Source organism: Camelus dromedarius, chromosome 2 (assembly GCF_036321535.1).
Source record: "Camelus dromedarius isolate mCamDro1 chromosome 2, mCamDro1.pat, whole genome shotgun sequence".
NCBI classification, from domain to species: Eukaryota; Metazoa; Chordata; class Mammalia; order Artiodactyla; family Camelidae; genus Camelus; species Camelus dromedarius.
Window position 1 is genome coordinate 95409398 of NC_087437.1, and position 20634 is coordinate 95430031.

At 39.0% G+C, this 20634-nt stretch overlaps 1 protein-coding gene and 1 long non-coding RNA gene across 12 annotated transcripts in view; both read left to right on the plus strand.

The window, feature by feature from the left end:
- ROBO1 (roundabout guidance receptor 1) overlaps positions 1-9613 on the plus strand; it is a 1016936-nt gene extending 1007323 nt beyond the window's left edge. For all 10 annotated transcript variants that reach the window (XM_031457716.2, XM_064496419.1, XM_064496401.1 and 7 more), the window contains 3 exons: positions 465-773; positions 6493-6689; positions 7929-9613. In XM_031457716.2, the coding sequence (XP_031313576.1) occupies positions 465-773; positions 6493-6689; positions 7929-7943 (521 nt within the window). In that variant the 3' untranslated portion in view covers positions 7944-9613. The remainder of the gene's footprint in view (positions 1-464; positions 774-6492; positions 6690-7928) is intronic.
- Positions 9614-17993: 8380 nt separating this feature from the next.
- Positions 17994-20634, plus strand: part of LOC105087774 (uncharacterized) — a 697491-nt gene continuing 694850 nt past the window's right edge. For both annotated transcript variants that reach the window (XR_004138757.2, XR_837041.3), the window contains exon 1: positions 17994-18057. This is a non-coding gene — a long non-coding RNA (uncharacterized LOC105087774). The remainder of the gene's footprint in view (positions 18058-20634) is intronic.

Genomic DNA, 20634 nt, shown 5'->3' on the forward strand with positions numbered 1-20634 from the left:
TTGGGTTTTTCTATCTACAAAATGAGAAGGGGCTTAGGCTAGATATGAGATGACAAACAGGTCTCAACTCAAGTGCCAGCCTCAATCAATTTGAAGTGGTTTTCTGAAGATGAAGGGTGTGCCTTTGGGATCAGCAACATTATGCTGAAATCAATTAGGAAGGTCTGCCGTGGTTCGGGGAGAGACAGTTATAGCACTTGTGCCCATATTAGCTATCCCAAGGCTAGATAATCTCTAAATTCTAACTCTATAATTGAGTATTTCTGTGCTAGATAAAGGTGATCGTACATTAAAATTATTAGCTGTCTTATTCCTTGGTTGCCTTCAGTTGTTCCAGTTCATTTAAGATATATTATCTCACAGTTGAATGTGATTCTAATGATCATACTAATGTTGACAGTTTTATAAGTGGCAAACTATGTATTTAAAATTTTTATGTATGTATTTAAAATTTTTCTTTTTAGATCTTCCTCCTCCTCCTGTGCCACCTCCTGCTATAAAGTCACCCACTGTCCAGTCCAAGGCTCAGCTGGAGGTGCGACCTGTAATGGTGCCAAAACTCCCTTCTGTAGAAGCAAGAACAGACAGGCCATCAGATAGAAAAGGAGGCAGTTACAAGGGGAGAGAAGCATTGGACGGAAGACAAGTCGGTGATATGCGACCAAATCCAGGTGATCCCAGAGAAGCACAGGAACAGCAAAATGATGGGAAAGGACGAGGAAACAAGGCAGCAAAGCGAGACCTTCCACCAGCAAAGACTCATCTCATCCAAGGTACTGATTTATTTTAGCAGCCAATAAATATAGATTAAACCTGTGTTTGCAAGGTGCACTGTTAGGCTCTCTGGGGCCACACGAAAAGTGGTAAGATTTAGAAATTTGCTCTGCAGTGGAGACAGGCATGGACCCAAATAATTTACATACAGTTTGCTCTAATACGGGACATTATGCAAGTCTTCCTTGTCAAGGTGCCAATTTTAAAGAGTTAAATTTAAAGGAAAGTATGATTTCTATAAGTTAAACTGGGAGAAGGGGTTATCAGGCAAAGGAAATAAGTGGAGAAAAAAACATGAAAGTGTGAAAATGAATGTTTGGTGAATACTGATTTCTATTTTGGCTGGAGAATGAGATGCTTGGGGACAGGGACAAATGGTAAAAGATAAAACTAGAAAGGTGGTTCACCAGATTGGTAAGGCCAGGACTTCTATTCTATAGAGTTTGGGATTTAAGATATGGATGGTGGTGAGCCAGCAAAGAATTTGATCATGAAATGATATAATCAGATTTGTGACTTTTTTAAAAAAAAATAACTGACAGCACTCTATTGTGAAAGAAGAGACTGGAGTTGGGTAGCTGAAGGTATCAGAACATTGCAAAATAATCTAGGTCTAAAATGTGAAAGCCTTGAATTAAAATAGTTGTGCAAATTAAAAGGAGAAAACAGCCTAGGTAGACATTTCAGAGATAGACCCTATAGGACTTGGGGACTAACTGAATGTATAAAAGCACAATGTACTAATGGAGTAAAAGAAACATTCAAATGTTAATTAGATGGCTCTCTATGACTAGTGGAACACAATTGTATTAACCAATGTTAAAAAGCGAGGAAAAGGATAAAAGTCTTGGGGAAAAATAATTCCAGTTTTGAATGGACTAAGGTGCTGACAAGAACACAGATATGAAGAAAATCAATACGAATTTAAGAACTAGGTTTAAAGATCAGGAGGAAGGTTGTAGGTAGAAAGTGGATTTTAGAACCAGCAACACAGAGGTGAAAACTGAATTATAAGAGCTAAATTAGCAGCAGTGATATACTGGCTAATGTTTAACCATCAGTTCTCTGGAAGAAAACAAAACAAATCCCTTCTTTGTAGCCATTTGCATACTTCTGTTGTCTAATTACTCCCACAAAGGCTAGTTTCAAGCTACTAAAATGAAGTTAGTGTATGTGGAGGTGGGAAGAGATGCGTGTACAGAGGGCTTTTGTGAGAATGTGTGAGCTCTCTCTGGCACCCCATAGTCAGAAGTGAGTGTATTTAAAGGTTACCAGTGGGGAGAGGGAAAGGGGGAGGGACAAGGTAGGGGAGGGGATACAAACTGCTATGTATAAAATAAATAAGCTACAAGGATATAATGTGTAGCACAAGGAATATAGCCATTATATTATAATAACTTTAAATGGAGTGTATCTATTAAAATATTGAATCACTATGTTGTACACTTGAAACTCATGTAATATTGTAAATCGACTACACTTCAATAAAAATAAATACATAATATATATATACTTACATATGTTCTTTATTCTAAACAGAAACTGAGGTGGATCCACCCAGGGATATAAAATAATCATGCTATCCAAACTAAAACGAATAGTATCCTAGAAAGAATGGAGTAGGAAATTTTAAGGTAGGAAGAAATGTAAAATGCCACAGAAGTGAAAGTTAGATGTGACTCGAGGTAGAGGGTGAGAGGATGAGTGGAGGACACACAGATTTTGCAAAATGCTTTTTGTGAGTGATATTTAAAAGAGTTGTTTTTGGTAGAGGAGGCAGAACAGAGTCCAGACTGTAGTGGGTTGGAAAGTGAGGAAGTTGTGGAAGGAAGGTGGTGAGTATAGGCTCTTTGCAGAAGGTTGGAAAGAAGAATAGAGACTGAGATAGAGTTTGATAGGAAGGCAGAAATTTTAGGATAGGGTACTCAGATATTCTTAGAGACGAAGGAGAAGAAACAATTTAGGCAGAAGAGATACGAGAGAGAAAAGGAAATCGATGGAGGTGTCAGGAAAGAGTGATGAGGAAGTAAATCTTAGAAGGCTGTAAGTGCACATTAAGTACAACTGTATTTTAATAAGTGTGTTTCGTAAGATGAGACATCAGTCTGTTGTTCTGTTTATCATGGGTATCTGCTCATTAGCAACTTCCTTTCAATATTGGAGGACAGTTTCACTTTGTTCTGTGATGGAAGCCTGTATTCCTCATCCAGGCATGGACTCAGCAGTGAAGACATGTGTAAGGCTGTGCATTTCGGACTGATGCCTCCTCTAAGTGACCACAAAGTACTTAGCGACATCACCACAACCTAAAGTTTGCAATATGTAACTTAATTTTTTCAGTTAAGCCAAAGATGATCTGAACTTTTAACTTTTGGTGATTATACTCCAAGTATTGATTCATAAATCAAATGTCATGATGTAAATTCTGAAGTTTATATCTAGCCTGAAAGTATGGGCCAGTTTGCTGCTCACAAGCAACCTTCCTCCAAAGTAAGTGGGATTTTTCAGGAGAAAATTTTACACACTGAGAAAGATCTCGGGTTTGCAGAATTAGAACAAAGAGATGAAATTATTTTTTATCCATCTTCAGAAATTTAGTAAGTTATCCTCTGTGTTATAAAAATATTTGTAATTAAAGAACTAAGACTAGAATCATTAATCTAGAAACAACCCTATTCCATGGAAAGCACTGAGATACACTGAGCAGTTATTATTTTATATGTCTGTCTTTTCCAAGTTCATTTGAATCGTAACCTTGTTTGTATGTGTCATTAAATGATCATTTCTATGCATTGCTATAATTTTCACCTTCATAAGTCAATTTACATTATTTATAATAAAAAATGGGTTCCCTGATTTACATATATAACAAATGGTTATTTTTTAATTAAGGAAAGTGGTCTTCTAAACTTCAATGTCTGCTATTTTTGCTGACATCTACTACAGTTAGTTCGATTTATTTCTACATATATCAAACATCTACTGTGTTATTAAGCATTGTACTAGTCCTGAGATTTATGTGTAAACATGAACCTTGACCTCAAGGAGCTTATAGTTAGAGAGGGAGACAGGCAATCTGTGGATTCACAGATATACTCATATTTGGTATAATGTTTACGGTGCCATGATACTTGAGAGTCCAGAGAAAGGAAAATTAGCCCTGTCTTCTGGGAGATGGAATGTTAAGAACGATTTCTTGATCTTTCCTGGCTTAAGTGACTTATAAGCTTGAGTGTTCAGGATGAGTGGAATTTAGCTTGGGCAAGAAGGATGGATAGATTGTTCTGGCAGAGAAAATCAGCATGAAAAGCTGAGGTACCTTCAGGAGACCATAAGAAATTCATTATTACTAGACAGTAAAAGTGATAAAGATGAAGCTCTTGAGGGAAATGTAAGCTTAACTCATAGAAAGCCTGTAGTTCCTATGCAAGGAAGGTGGCTGAGTGAAGTCGGTTTAGAGGGAAATAACTCAAGAGGCAGAGACCTGTTGGAAGACATTTACAACCCCCAGGAAGATGTAGAGAATATAAACCAGGCAAAGGGAGCAAGGCTGAGTGAGTGGGAAAATTCAAGAAACATTTTAGAGTTAAAATCATCCTTACACGTTTTGTGTTTGAATGGGTGGAAAAGGTACACTTAAGGGGTATGGGAGGGTTGTTGAAAGGCAGGGAAGACTCCAAAATAATTCTGGTTTTCTGTCCTAGGTTATCAGTGGTTAGTGACGTCATCAGCTACAGCAGGGAAGACAGAGAAAATCTCAGAGAAGTGGGCATGTGAAGTCAATATTCAACATGTTGGGTTTGAGGGACACTCAGGAGGAAGTGTTCAACTGGGCATAGTTCAGGAGTTGGAAATGTAAATTAAGAACACATTATGATAAAGTAGTTAAGCCATTCATTCATTCACTGAAAGTATTTATTGATGACCTGTTATCTGTCAAGCTTAGAGTATGTCAGTATACAAAACAGAGAAAAATACCTGTTCTCTTGACAGCTATACTCTGGAAAAGGTTACAATCTGTGAGAATGGATGAATCACCCAGGGTGAGTGGTAAAAAATATGGGTTTATGTACACACACACACACACACAAGCTAAAAGTTGAAACCTGCAGGGCATCAACGTGTAAGAGATTCTGCATGAGAAGAGCCCACAAAAGACTGGCCAGGAAAGAAGGAGAAGTAGGAACTGAAAGAGCAGAAACGCTTACATTGATAGTGGTTTTCAGAGGAAGGGCAGTGGGATGTCCAGAGACAGGAGGATGGAAATGTGGTTAGCGTTATCAAAGTCAACAGTGACTTTTCTCGGTTCCCTTTTAGTAATATGGGCATAAGTAGATTTCAGTGGGATACAAAATGAATGGGAGTTGTGACTTCCAGTAGAGAACCGAAATTGCTTTTCAAGAAGCTTTGCTAAACAATGAGGAGAGAAAGTATTGATTTATTTAGAGCACAGGCTTAAGGGAAAGATTTTAGCAAAAGAGATATTTTATCATATTGTAGTGTGTCAAAAACTAAAGTCAATAGAAAGAGAAGAGTTGATGAAACAGGGATAGAAGATGAAGGTCAGAGAGGACCAAGTGCTCTGAAGCTAGGATCCAGGTATAGTGGTCCTCGTGGACTGTGAAACCCCAGAGAGTTAGAAGTCTGGATTTAGAAGGAAAGTTGTGATGGATAGAACAAGAGAGAGTTGTCATCAGGGAGGACTAGAGAGGCTGCATAACTTGATGGCTTTGTCCTCACAGAAGGAGAATGCTTTTGTTTAGGGGTGGAGGAGCCTTGATTTATAGCTGGTTTAGTGAGCTGAAGGCAAATCTTCCTCCTTCCACTGCAGGGAACTTCAGTGGAAACTTCAGAGGAAATCCGATTTCATTCAGTCAAGGAGGAGGTAGAAGAATTTGGAGGAGGAAAACAAAAGGGCATGTAGAAGAGGTTTTGTGTGTGTATTTGGTGTCCAAATGGTAGAGTGGACAGACTTTGGAGAGAAGTGGGCAGTTGGAAGATACATCAATAGAAATGGCACCAAATTTAAAGTCCTATGGAGATAGACATTCAGGAGACGACAGTTAACTGGAGTGGCTTGATTTTTGAAGCTAGCAATGATGTCAGGCTCCTGAGATTCAGGATTCCACAATGTGAATATGATTTTAAAATGGAGGTTGGCATCTTGGTGTCTAGGAAGTGAATCTGGGCTTGGCTCTGTTTTGGTGATTCAAGAAGACTGGGCTTTTTTTTTTTTTTTTCTGTCAATGCCTTATTATAATCCTTCATAGTTTACATGGGGATTCCACTATCTCATTTGCTTTCACATCAATACTAGCAAGTCCTCTGGGTGTAGCTACTATTATCACTTTCTTAGAAAAGTAGAAACTAAAGCCTAAGATAATGGGAGATCATATAGTGAAGGATGGAACTGGAAGCTACGTCTGACTTCAGGTCTGGTTTCCGTCTTATAAGGATATTGGTCCCAAGTGAGTTTGAGGTGGGCAAGAGCTTATGAGTATAATCAACCTAAACCCTGACCACTGCTTGGAAAATAGCAAGGTTGTCACTTTCATTTTCAGAAGGCAGTGCTGTCCTTCTCATCATTGTTGTAAAATATCCTGTTATTCCTCGGAAGCACGGATGTTTCCCCATTCAGAAGTAGAGACAGAAGTGACACATTAGGCGATGAAAATGTACAGTGGTGTTCATATGCACTTATTGTATTTCATTACACAGAGGATATTCTACCTTACTGTAGACCTACTTTTCCGACATCAAATAACCCCAGAGATCCTAGTTCTTCAAGCTCGATGTCATCAAGAGGATCAGGAAGCAGACAAAGAGAACAAGCAAATGTAGGTCGAAGAAATATTGCAGAAATGCAAGTTCTTGGAGGATATGAAAGAGGAGAAGATAATAATGAAGAATTAGAGGTATCTATAAATTTTTTTCAAGTTTCCCAACACAAGACTAGTTACTATATCAGCCTCAAAGTTAAAAACATCCATCAGTCTACAGAAATGTTTTGTCACAAACCCTAATGTCAGTGACGCCGGCAAATGAAATTCTGAGAATTTAATGATTTTCTTGAAATGTGTTCCGAAGTTTTAAATAGGTAATAACAGTTTCTTTTTAAATTTAGGGTTCATATTCATTTACAGATATTGAGATAGGAAATGTAGATGGCAAACATTTTTGTTAGGAAATAAGAACTATTGATCTAGATAATTATCATTCATAGTATTATGGTAGGTTATAAAAACCTAGTAAAGTGACAGTTATAGGGTGTGAGTGAGAGTGTTTTGCCTGTGTTATCTGCCACCCTAGTGATCACTGGGGTTAATGAGGATGATTTGCCCAACTATCTTTAATCTTCAGTCTTTTGAAAATGGGACCCTGATACTTGACACTGAACCTCCCAGGTGGAGAACACTTCTTGAGTTAAAGATACACTCCTTTGTTGGAATCTCTTGATAGCAACATAAGATACAGTTGGCAGTAAATCACATCTTATTAAAAAATCACCTACCATTTTTAAGATTGTATTTTCTCCATTTAATAAAAAAACAGGTTGAAGACAAATTTCTCTTCTTACAAATATATTTACTTTCCCTCAGATTGTTCACTAAGTGTTAAATTCTAACTTTTTATAATAGAAGATGAAAAATTATAATTACATCTAACTGAATTTTTCTATGATGCCCAATGTATTTTAACTTTGAGTTTTGGAATAAGAGACTTTCCTCCTGCAAATGCTGTTAGAAAAGTTGTTTTTCAACTTTTTTTTTTAAATAGAAGAGTCCTTTTGGGGAACAAAAGTCATTATAGACAACTCTACTATTTAAAAGCAATAAAAATTGAGCTCCAATGTTGACTTGAGGCTGGAGGAGTAGAGAGCTTGGAGTACTCCTGTTCCTCTCTCCATGCCGCACCCCTCAACATCCAGACCCTGTGCAGGAACACAGTTTAGTACTTGTTAGAGAACTATTGGATTTGCTGTCAGAACCAACTAAAGTTGACAAGTAAATATGTTGCCATGAGCATTTTCCAATGTGTACTAGTGAACGGGTGAAGAAACACAAACCATAAGAATAAAAACATATAAATAAATATACAATAGGAAAGTACTCTGAGATTTATTTTCACATTCAACAAAAACTTCTCTCTTACAGGAAACTGAAAGCTGAAGACCCTCAGAGAGGCTTGTGAGAGCTAATGTGAAAATTATCACTCGAGATGCCTCATATCTGATGACATATGACGCCAGATAAAATATTCAGTGCAATCAGAGTGTACAAATTGTCGTTTTTATTCCTCTTATTCGGAATACCATTTTTTAAAATTTCATTGGGGTTTTATTGTTGTTGTTTGATCCCTATCCCAATGAAGAACATCCCTATTCCCCTCGCTGTTGGAACAAATCATTACACCGTACTTCCAACAAGGGAAGTATTTGACTTCTTGCTTCAGTCATCAGCCAGCAGGAGAGAACAAAACAGTTCTTTCGCATTTTGCCCCTGAGATATGGCATTGCACTGCTTATAAACCAAGCCAATATACAGCAAAATATTGTTCAAAGACACAAAATTGACTAATCATCCTCATGTCAAGGGCTCTCAAGATATAATCTTTCTATAACCAACTGCTAATGCAAATTAAAACATAACTTCTGAATTACGTTTACTGAAACATAAAATGTAATCATTTTAACATGATTTTAGAATCAGTCTTTCATACCACCCTCTGCTGGGAGAAGAAAAAATATATAGCAAATGCAGAGCAACCACAATCAATTTGAATGGGGTAAAATCATTGTAAATATATACTCTTTGCAACCCCTGGTGGTACTTAATTTTGTCTTCTTTTCAATCATTGAAGTATATTCTTATTGGAAATGTACTTTTGGATAAGTAGGGATAAGCCAGTTGGATCTCTGGTTGTCTAGTCATTGTCATAAGTCAGCCTAGCAAAAACCTTGTTCTATTTTTCAATCAAAAAGCAATTATAAATACATATTACAAATAAATGGATGTTTTTAATGACCAATTGAATAAGGACATCCCTATCTTAACTGGCCTAAATTTCTTCTGGTAGTGTCAGTTCAACTTTCAGAAGTGCCACTTAAGGAAGTTTGATTTTTGTTTTTGTAATGCACTGTTTTTAATCTTTTTTTTTTTTTTTTTTTTTGGTTTTAAAAGCACAATCACTAAACTTTATTTGTAAACCATTGTAACTATTAACCTTTTTTGTCTTATTGAAAAAAAATGTTGAGAAGCGTTTTTAACCTGTTTTGTTAATGCTCTATGTTTGTATTTGGAATATTTGAATGATGACAGATGGTGAAGTAACGTGCATACTTTATTGTGGGCCATGAACTCAATGGTTCTTACTTTTCCTGGACTTAAGGAGAAAAAGGTTTAAGTTTATTGTGGCCAATGGTGAAACTTACAAGATTTCCTTATAAGCTCAACTAGAGGCATTACTTGCTTTTACTTGCCAAATGATGCCCTCTGACTGTAGATTTTTATGATCCTTTTTTGTTGTTCTATAAAATTCATTGACTTTATAATTGGTGCTATTTGAAGAAAAAAATGTACATTTATTCATATATAGGTATCAGGCCTGACCCCACTAGAAAACAAAGCCAAACAAAACTGAACCACACACACACACAAAATCTGGTGTTCACCAAAAACTGAATGTGTTCACTTAGATAATTTGAAATTTACATAGAAAAGGTGTGCAGTACTAAGGGAACAATCCATGTGATTAATGTTTTCATTATGTTCGTGTAAGAAGCCTCTTATTTTTAGCCATAATTTTGCATACTGAAAATCCAATAATCAGAAAAGTAATTTTGTCACATTATTTATTAAAAATGTTCTCAAATATATCATTCTTTCCTGTGTTGATTTCTTTTTTTTTCATTGTGTGATCAGATTTATTCCATTTAATCACAAAGTTGTGCTGTCTTAACATTTCACCACTATATTATCAAATGGGTAAAAATTCTCTTTTATGAACAACCAGGTTTCTACTTGTAAGGAAAAATTCTCATTTTACTCCTCTGAAATTAAAGATACAGCATGAATCATAAACTAAAAGTTAATAATTTAATCAGAGAGTAACTTTTCAATATTAAGAATGTACTAAAATGTGTATGTGTGTGTATCTGAATTTCAGTTAACCTTTTCCTGAAAGAGTCAGGATTCAACAACAATAAATCTGATTTGTAAAATTTGGACCACTTATGTTCTGGCAACAAGAAAATTATATAAATCCAAAATATTTATCAGTAATTATCTGCTTTCTTATTACAAACTTATGTGAAAATTTGACAATACAGTATTTATCATTTACCAACTTGCATATTATTGTTCATTAGATTAAAGTCAGTATATTCAATTATTCAACTTTGAATGGATGGACGAAATGGGTATTATGTCTTGGAAGTTTCAAGAGCAACAGAATCTAGTGAAAGTTTGTTTTTTTTTTCTGTGACTTACATATTGCTAAATTTTGTGTTGATCATAATTTGAAAATCTGGGGGAAAAAACTGAAAAAAGGGAAATGTAATAATTTGAAATTTAACTTTACAAAAGTGAAGCAATCACCAGCATCTACCTAGAGATGAACAGGCCTGTAGGTCAAGAAGTCAAGTTTCCAAGCTATATCAAGGGGGAAAAAATGGAGAGAGACATTAAATGGCCTAATATTTTCTCTTTCTTTTGGTGAATTGACTAAAATTAAGCTAGTTTCTCTTTTGAGTATCTGATATACATACAAATTATGTGTATCGGAGGGCCTGGGTTTGAGTCCCAGTTCTGTCATGGGCTATGTTTCCTTGGACATGTTACTTAACCTCGAAGTCTCAGGTACTTCACCTGTAAATTCAATAATACCTACCTCATGGAGCTATTGTCATGATTTAGTGAATTAATGTATATGATATGGACTCTGTAAACCCCCAAAACAATAGAAGATGTTGTATTTGTGGACTGAAATCATTGCACACATGTTTTCTCCACTTTTCACACATAGTTTGTTCCCCAAAACTTGCAAAGTTTTAGTTTTTTTTAAAGGTCAAAAAATAAGTGTGGTTCAAAGGATGGGAGTGGTTCCATGCCTGGTGAGTAAAAATCACTGTGAAATCCCTAACTGTGGAATAAATTCTTGGTGTTTTTGCTTGTTTTTTTGCTTTTGAATTCCTGAGGGCCAGCATTGCACATACCTCACAATTCAGGGGTGTAAACATCTCACTTGAGGTCTCAATGACTAGACTTAGTGTCTATTTTGGGTGCTGTTCTGCCTAGCGGCAGAAAATAGCATCTTAGTTCCAGGTGAACTCAATTATATCTTTCTTGGTCACTTCAGACATGGAGTCTGGATTTTGCCCTTCCTTCCCCTCCGCAGTGTCGTATCTAAATTCCAGAGGCTGTCTTCTTGTGTAGAAAGTGTGGGGGTTCGGGTGGTTGGGGCTTTCGGCATTACTGCTATTGTCCAAGCTTCCAGTGGTCTCCGTTTGTCAGCGCCTTTACTCCTCATCCCCCTCTCCCCAACCTCAATGTCCTTGATTATCCATTGACTCTCTCTAAGCCTTCTGATGTAGGTTGGGTGTGGGGACCCATGAATTCTGTACATTATTATGTGCCATGCGGAGGCTCTGGAAACTTGGATGTGGAGGCCCTTCCTTAGGGCCTTACGGGATATCAACTTTGGGCTGTGTGGGTTGGGAGGGGGAATGGCAGTTACTTCTGCATTTTAGAAGAAATAAACTTTGGTTCCAGATCTAGACCACCTGTGCTTAAATCTTGGCTCCTCAAAGTATTTGCTGTCACAAAGTGGTTATATTAATAATATCTACCGTACAAGGTCATTGTGGGATTAAATGAGTTGATCTAGGTGAAGTCCATAGTAAGTGCCCAGGATTTATTGGGTGATACCTGCTGTCTCTCTGGTGTTGAGCTGGAAATAGGTCTTTACTTTCAGATTCCCCAAGCCCTACTTGATTAGAAGGGGAGAGGACACTGGGATCAGAAACCTCAGTAATACACACTCACTATATTTAATTCCCTTCCCTCCTGTTTAATTCTCTCTTCCCAGTGAGATGAAAGGGAGGGAGAAAGAGAGAGGGGGAGAGACAGAGATTCCAAGAGAGAAATAGGGAGGGAGGATAGGAGAAGAGAGAAGGAGGGAGGGAGAGGAGAAGAGGAAAGGAGGGAAGGAGGAAGAGAGGGAGAGAAGGGAAGGAGAAAAGGAAGGAGTGAGGGAGGGAGAGGGGAAGGGGGAAGGAGGGAGGAAGGGAAACTCATGCCTATTGCTTACATGCCAGATCTTCAGTTTGCAAGAAGTTAGCTCTTGCAGTTCGGCCTTTACTCTGCTATAGATTTCAAAAATCTACTTTGAAATCCAAAAGGGAATATTGAATTGCTTTTCTGTAGCAAACACCCCTTTGCATTTCTCTGGTAACCATCGCAGGGCAATACATACAGAAAGCTCTTTCAGGTGCCCGAAGTGGGGTAGAATAGAAGGAAATAGCTTATAACAGGTGCAGCGTCTGTTAATGTTTCAAAATACAATCTTGCTACAAAAGGATGCGATTAAAGAAAATATTAAAGACAGAGGTTACTCTTTAAAAATCGAAATATCTTTCCTCAAATGCCAGTTTTCTCACCTTATTTCAAGAGAATTCAGCAGAAAGAAGTTAAATGTTGAAAAAGTAAGGATTTGGCAACAGACGAAATCAAAGAGCATGAGAATGTAGTGGTCATTTTAGTATCAAAAAGTTTTAGGGAAGTTTCCTCCAGTGAGATAGGGACACTGACCTTTTTCTTTTCAAAAAGGATTCTGTAGCAGGACTCCCAACCAAGAACCTTAAGGACCCTCTGTTTTTGGGTCCTTTGACTTAGTTTCTGTTTTACACCGATGCACAAGTTGCTTTTTTCTCTTTCCCCCTTTTATCAACACACTCCATCAGGAAAGTCCTCATTAAGGCCTTATTTCCATTTGTAACACACCAGTACTGCAAGCTTATCATCTATCAGCATTTTCATTTTTATTATCCCCTCATGTTTATAAAATCACAAAACATGGAACATCTAAATAACACTCCAAAGCCAGATGCCAACACTGCAGACTGAACTGTTTCCTAAGCACCTATGTGTCAGCTGTAAAATTCTGAAGTTAGTGGTTTAAAGAAATTAGCCCCAAATTAACAAAAATATAGAATACATAAATGGAATAAAATAAATTAGAGATCTTGGGCTTAAAAGATTTGCTCACATTCAGAATACAAAAATTACTTTGAATTAGTAAACTGACTTTCTAATCAAATCCTGAACATTTTTAGATGTCTCTTTCAAAGGTTGTATGGGAAAACAACTATTACTTTTTTCCTCAAAAATTAGATAATCCTTTATAATGGAAATGTCTTATTCTTAACAACAAACTAGACTATTTAATTAGCACTTTGAGTGCCATTGAAGTAGCTGAGAAAGTTATAATCTCTCTCTCTCTCAGTCCCTGTTTTGAACACTGGTGAGAGAAAGACAACAAATGGATTTTAAATGGAGAAGTTTTACAAATATTTTCAAAGATTTTTGTTCTCCAGAGGCTCTACACCCATGTTTCTTGAAGCAGTGTCCATGGAGAGCTGTCCTCTGGTCAGAAGTGTAAATTCCTGATTCTTGTTCTGATCCTGCTGAATCAGAATCCCAGGAGGCAAGTCTTAATAATTAATACTTTGGAGACAATACCAGTAATTTTATGTTTGAAAAACAAGTTTGAAAACCACTGCCCTAACATACCAAGTAAAGGCTTCACTGAAATGTATCTGAAGCTAGAATGCCTCTGGTCTCAGCACTGTCTTGTACTCACTATCAGGCAGCGGTCATGATGCAGTTTCCATTGCCTTCTGTTAAAAAGCACACCACATGCCAACAGGCAGGGAGCATTTGTCAAAGTTTACCTCATTAATAAGGGAATCAGGAAAAAGACAAAGAGCATTTGAAGAAAAGTTGTGGAAGAAACTTAAATATAATTGCTAAGTTAGTTAACTTTCTATGGGCAGTACAAGCATGACATTCCTATCTCTACCGAGCCAGGGAATCATAACACTTCTTTTTCTTTAGGTTAAATAATCCCTAACTTTCAGAACTACATGAAATCTGCACCTTATCCTTTTTGCAGTTAGTTAAAAATATACTTTGGTAAATTACATTCCCCCAAAAGAATCAGATGAGAGTCAGTGACTTAGTCTTGTCTGTGGCTCCCCAGTGGCAGCCCTCATGACAAAGACTTTGGTACAGTTTATTTGGGAGGTAATTCCAGTAAGTGGAGTGTGTTGTGCTGTTGGCACCAAACATTTAAAAGCTCCATTACCTTTAATTAATGTATAAATTTTAAAGTATTGCTTAGGTTCCAAAGGCCATTTTTAAAAATAAGAAATTATAAATGATAATTTCCGAAACATATCAATTGTATATATATATGTGCATATGGAATCCCATATTAACATCTGCCAAATTAAAGGTCTTTCTGACTTGAAACCAACTGAATCTTCCAAGAATACGTACCTTTGTTTGCTCAAGGTCATACAACATTACCTTTCTAAGGCAGAATTTTTCATTGCTTTGCCTAACCCTGCAATCCCTGTGCTCCCACTTCTGCCTCTCTATGGGAAAAGGGAGTCTTTTGGAAAGTTTTAAATATTTTTTAAAAATCTGTCTTTTTTAAATGGGCTAAGACATTTATAGTAAGTAAAATACCTTACCATTTTGAATACTTGAATACTTTGGGGGAAAAATAAGTCAAGAAAAATAATTAATTACTTAGACTAATAATGCACCTATGCATGGGATTAGCATATTCTGGGAAGTTAATATATTTTATCTGCATGATTTATGATCAACCACTGTTAATTAAGCCCCACATGTTTCAAGAGTGCATAATTAAACAATCATTTTGAGTAAACCTGATTTCTTATCCTGCTATATACTATGGTGTCAAAAATATGACTCCTGGACTATGCTAAAAAGTAGTCACCTTCTACAATGTAATCAAAAGAGTTCGATTAAGTTCTTTATAAACTTTTACTCATGCTCCCCACCCTGATTTCGATCTGGGCATTCATTCATTGACTTGGCAGTCTACTGGGCATCTACTCTGTGCTAAGAATAAAGATGGGCAAGTCCCAGAAGTGCTTGCTCAAAATGTAATGGGAGGCAGACACACACACACAACAGAGTGTGAATCACGTAATAGAAGTATTTACATGATGTTTTAGTCCATTCAGCCTGCTATAATAAAAGTGCCTTGGACTGAGTGGCTTATCAATGACATGAATTTATTTTTCACAGTTCTGGAGGCTGGAAAATCCAAGAACAAGGCACTTGCAGATTTGTTGCCTGGTGAGAGCCTGCTTCCCTGTTCCTAGACAGATATCTTTCACTGTGTCCTTATTTGGCAGAAGAAGGAAGGGTGCTCTCTGAGGTCTTTGTTTTTAAGGGAACGAATCCCATTCATGAGGCTCCACCCTTGTGACTGAGTCACCTCCTAATACTATCACACTGTGGGTTAAGGTTTCAACATAGGAATCTGGGGGGACACAAATATTCACACTTTAGCACATGGCAATAAAGAAGCTTACTGAAATTCTAAACAGGAATTGAAGTAGAGGCTAGTTGGATTATGAAGACTGAAAAAGAAGTCATCAATTTATAACACATAAAGCTTGGGTTATCTCAAAATTGTATTCTCTTCCACTTACAGAAATACATATCGAATACCTTTTAAAGTTAAAATATATCCAGATGAGCCCCAAAGACCAATTCTTGATTATGTTTGAGAAAAGCAATTTGGATTATCTGGGGGTTTTTTTGTTTCTGTTTTTGTTTTTTGGACAGTTTCCATCATTCCCCAACTAAAATAGTTCTGGAATCATATAAATTTAAGGACTTAATAAAAACATAAAAGGATTAACTGACAAAAATATCAAGGGGATTCAGGATTACTTTATTTTATATTTAATTTCTCTTCCATACAGACAATATCAGTTATGATGCTTCTGAACACAGATACACATAAAACACATAAAATCCAACTTGGCGTGGCTAAGCAATGAAAGAAAGTTATGGTGTAATGGAACTGAAAAAGCACAGCAAAACTACTCTCAGAGGACAGGACTCAATCAAGCTCTGACTCCTTCTGTCTTTGAATGTTTTTGCTCTGCTTTGCTCCACATGTTGCTTTCTTTCTCCAGCTGTTACCAAAATGGCCATAATAGACCAAGCCTCAAGGCACACAGGATAATGTTCAGAGGCCAAGAGACAAAGGCAGAAAAAGTCAATACTGTCTAAAAATGTATCCCAGTGATCTAAATTGTTACACATGCTCTTTCCAGGACCAACCCTGTGTCCAGAGAAATACCCTGTACTGTTTGGCTGAAATCTGGATTTCCCTAGACTCATTAGGTCTTCCACTGAAGTGTGTTGAGCTGTTACCCATGAAGTATATGGACTGTTTGTTGAATAGAATGGATGATGGAATGCCTCCAATAATAAGCAACATACACACATTCTTATTCATACATTTAGCAATTAGTCTGTGCTCCAGCTTTTATACGTGGTTTATGTAGTAATTTTTAAAAAAACGACTGCAAATTCTTTGACACTCCTCTCATCAGGAGGCAAAGCCTCTGAATCATCTCCTTCAATCATGATAAAATTGTGACTACTTCAACCAATAGGGGAGGACTATTGATTTTTGAGCTTAGCTCATCATGCATCTTCCTTAGTTTTTGAACATTTGCTCTGCAGAAACTGGCTCTTGGAATCCAGCTGCTATGCTTTAAAAAACCTAGCTACCTCGAAAGGTCTTGTGTCGGTCATCAGTCTCAACTGAGCCCAGCTTTAGTGCCTGTCATGGGAGTCTAATGATTCCAATCCACAGCCATTTGAGTCACCCCAGACACATAACCTCCCAGCTGGGAGCCCAGATTTCATGGAGCAGCTATAAAAACATCCCAAGACAAGCCTTCTCAGCTCTGCTTTGAATTCCTGACCCACATAATAAAATTGTTGTTACTTTATGCCAGTGAGTATGAGGTGGTTTGTTACACAGCAGTATATAACCAGAACGGCTTAAATGTCTTTAGTGAGTAGGAAATCCATGAAATTGGAAACAGGAAGAAAGAAGACCTGAAAATAAAAGGAGTTGCCAAGCATTTAAGTAACAGCGTATGTTTTGAGAGGGGAGTATGTTGTTTCTGAAACAGAATGAAGGTAAACAAAATCCTTGTATTATGTGTTTAGTGTCACCCTTAATGATCCTAGTAGTAAATCGTCCAGCTGTGAAGCATCTTCTGCCCCAAATAGTCATATTGAGTCACTGGTTCTTGGATTTTATTTTATAAATCAGAGATGTGATATTCCTTCATATTTGCATGTGCCAAAGAAGCTATAAGGGGTTTTGAATAAATTCTGAAATTCAGGCAACAAATCCTTAGCTAATAACCAGGACCTAAGTCATTCACTTGCATCATAACAATCACCTTTGCTCTTGCTTTCTCTTCCTACCTTTCATCTTTTTGTTTATTCCTTACTTGTAACTTCAGGAAGGCAGGAAAAATAAATAGAAACAGGAATACACTAATTTTTAATTCCTTTTTGTAGGGATAATGGCATAATAGGGAGATCATAGAATTTAATACCTGGAAGTATTTCCCTGCTTCTTTCAAAGTTTTATGGAATTTTTTAGTTAACAATATATTTTCAAGTACATATTAAAATATAAGTCTCACCACATTAAAATCAGTTTGTACGTGAGATAATGAAGAGTCATGATGGTTGTTAATTAACCTTTATCCAGGCGGGTCCCCAGCAAGGGTCCTCCTTTCTGGTTTCGTTTGAGCCAACAGAATGAGACTGGTTCAGGAGCACAGGACAGCTTTATTCTCAGAGAATAAAGAAAGGGGAGCTCCAGCAGTAGAGAACAGGCTCTTCAGGCAGGTCATGGGTGGGGCTGCTTTGTAGGGATCTGCTCGGCGGGGCGGGGCCTGGAGGTGCGGAGTTCTCGCGAGTCTCGGAGTCTCGCCCCTCAGACTGACGGGCCCGGCGTCTCTGCGCACAGCCTGCACCCCGCCGCCATGTTGAGTTTCCCTGTGTGCGCAGCGCTTTTCAGTCCCGAGCTAGAGTGAGGAGCGGCTGTTTCACACTGGGAACTCTGGTCTGAAGGGCCCGGAGCAAGTCCTCTGAGCGTGGCATCCTACAAGCTAGTGAAACTAAGCACAAAGGAAAACAAAAGGTTAGACTTTACTTTATTACCCAGATTCCCCCAGAACTGTTAATGGGCTTTGCTGGTAAAAAGTCCTTGCTCTGCCTTTTGTCCTGCTTGTCATTCTTGAAGGGTGAGAGCCTGGGGTCCGAAACTGATTTCTGCTGTGTTTGGGCGGCTTTGTTGCTGTGGGCGAGGAGCAGAACTTCTCCTCAGCCGCCTTTAGATGTGTTGGATGGTCACCAGGCCTTAGCACTAGCTGTTCATATCCCTGAGCCCCTGCCGTTTGTCTAAACTTTTGGACAGAAAGGACACCAGACAATTTAGGATGTATGGCCCAAATATTAGTAAGAATAATGGTTATGTTACTCCAAGAGGTAGAGACCCCAGGGCGAGTCATACCTGGAAAACAGATTTGCAGTCGGGAAATGGTGCATTGCGTAGTGAAAGATTTTAAGATTTATTTTAAAGAAAGAAAAAGTACACCCCCAAGAATGGGAGGCAGGCTCTAAGGGAGGAAAAGCTGCAGTGTTTGTGTCCCTTTTCTCTTATACCCTTGCTTAGGGGTGGTCTCTTGATTGATTGATGGCTCGTGTCCCTGGAATGCTTAGTCATGTTTGGCCCTTTTGCGCATGTCCTTACCCATGGTGTATACCGAAAAGCCCATGGTGGGGCCTAAACTGCAATGTTAATTATAATACAGTGAACATTGGGTCGCGTCCGGTTAATTCTTTTCTGCTACCGTGCAGTCGTGGCTGTTGGGCTTTAACCAGTTTCTTGCTGGCACTCATTGCTGGCACCCGCTGAAGGCATATAACACCATCTTCCAGACCATCCTCCTTCTCCACCTGTCTGCCCAGTGACCCCACTTATGTAACAATCTGACAGTTACATGTCAATTTTTTTCTTAAAAGTGAAAGTATCTAGGTCTTTTGCCTGTAGGCAGAAGTGTACCCTGATGCAGAGGCTCACTGCCGTGGCCTGAATCTTCCTGGTCACACCTCTGTTGTTTTCCGGAAGAGGAACTTCAGATCAGAGAGAGGTTCACACGAGTAGTCAAGGGGGCATTTCCCCAGGTTGTCTCCCAGGATGTGGAGGCTCTGTGCCCTCTTCACTCGAGTGTAATGTGTGATATGCCTCTGGAGTGACCCCCTGCAACTTCAGGGCAGAGTGCGTGGTTAAGGTCAGCAGGTGGGGCCTGTTCCCTTTAGGGGTGAGCTGTCTCACAGACTGAGGGTTTTCCAGGTTTTTCGGTGCCCCCAGTCTCCTGGCCAGCAGGGGTGCAGGGCCAGATTGGTGGGTGCTAGTAGCACTTGGTCACCATATTCTGTGAGAGCTTTCGTAGTTTCTCCTACTTGGAGGGCACACTTGAGTCGCTCCATTTCAAAAGGGCCAAATCGCCCTTTCTCTCAGGCTTGGGGGATGAGTCTACCAGACAGGAGTTCAAATGCACTCAGCTTTAATTTATCTTGGGGTTAACTGCACCTGGAGCAGGGCAGCTGGAAGTAACATAATTTAGAGACCCATTGATGGGCAACTTTCCCATATCCCAGCTGGTATTGGGGCCAGGCTGTGTTACATAAGATTAAGTGTTTTGAGGTCGAGGTGGTGATACCTAAAAAATTCCAGCTCTTCAGAATGCATCCTAATGGGCTGTCCTTTGGTATGCTGAACATTTGGTTCCCCAGACTTTAGATATTCTGTTTTCAGGGATTTGTTTCCCACTACTGAGGGGGCGGTTGGAGTGATGAGTTGTCAGGCAAATGCCACAAGATTTGACCTGCATAGGATTTCTGGTTTAGGAAATTTGGAACCAGCATCAAACTGTTCATGCATTCAAAAGACTGAAAGAGGAGGCTTCCAAATGGCGTGGACTCTGATATAACCGGGGTCTCCCCTGAATTTGCAACTGTTCATGCCTTAGAGAGTCCCTCCTCGGTCAGAATGTCCCATAGGAGGTTAGACGGGATGTCTCAGGGCCACATTAGTTCCTGACAGCTTGCTCCCTTAGGGGATGGTCCAGCTGTCTGGGGCAGGGTCTTCTCTTTCATCCTTACAGCTGAAAAAGAGGAGTTTTCAGACTTTCTGTTCGCTGAGGACTAAAAGCATGTGAGGTCCCCACAGGGCATTCTCCAGATCGCCAGGCAGCTGGTATCTGTGTGATATCTGGAGGAGAGCCGGTGGAACCTCAGTTTGCCTCACACGCAGAGGGGGAGGAGTGATAGTGGGGTTCCTGGCCTTGGGGACGGCTCATGAGGCTCCCCAGACCACTTCAGAGAAACTAGTGCTGACCAGAAGACGGTCATCTAGTCACCAGTTGCATACCTACCCTTTGACACTCCGGCATCCCTGGTGCCTTCTTGAACTCAGATCGAGTGCCCTCATTCCGTTTTGTCAAGCGGCCCTCAATACCTGGGGCTTTTCTTGGTCTGGCCTCTTGGCTCACGGGGATGGCTGCTTTCCTTGACAGAGAGTGACAATGGAGAACACCACTGCTGACGCCTGGAGGTTGGCGGGGAGGGCTGAAAGCACTGGTGCAGCTGCTACTGCCTTGTCCCAGGGTCAGGTGGACAGCGCTGTTGACAGGACTGCCCTGGCTCCCTCTCA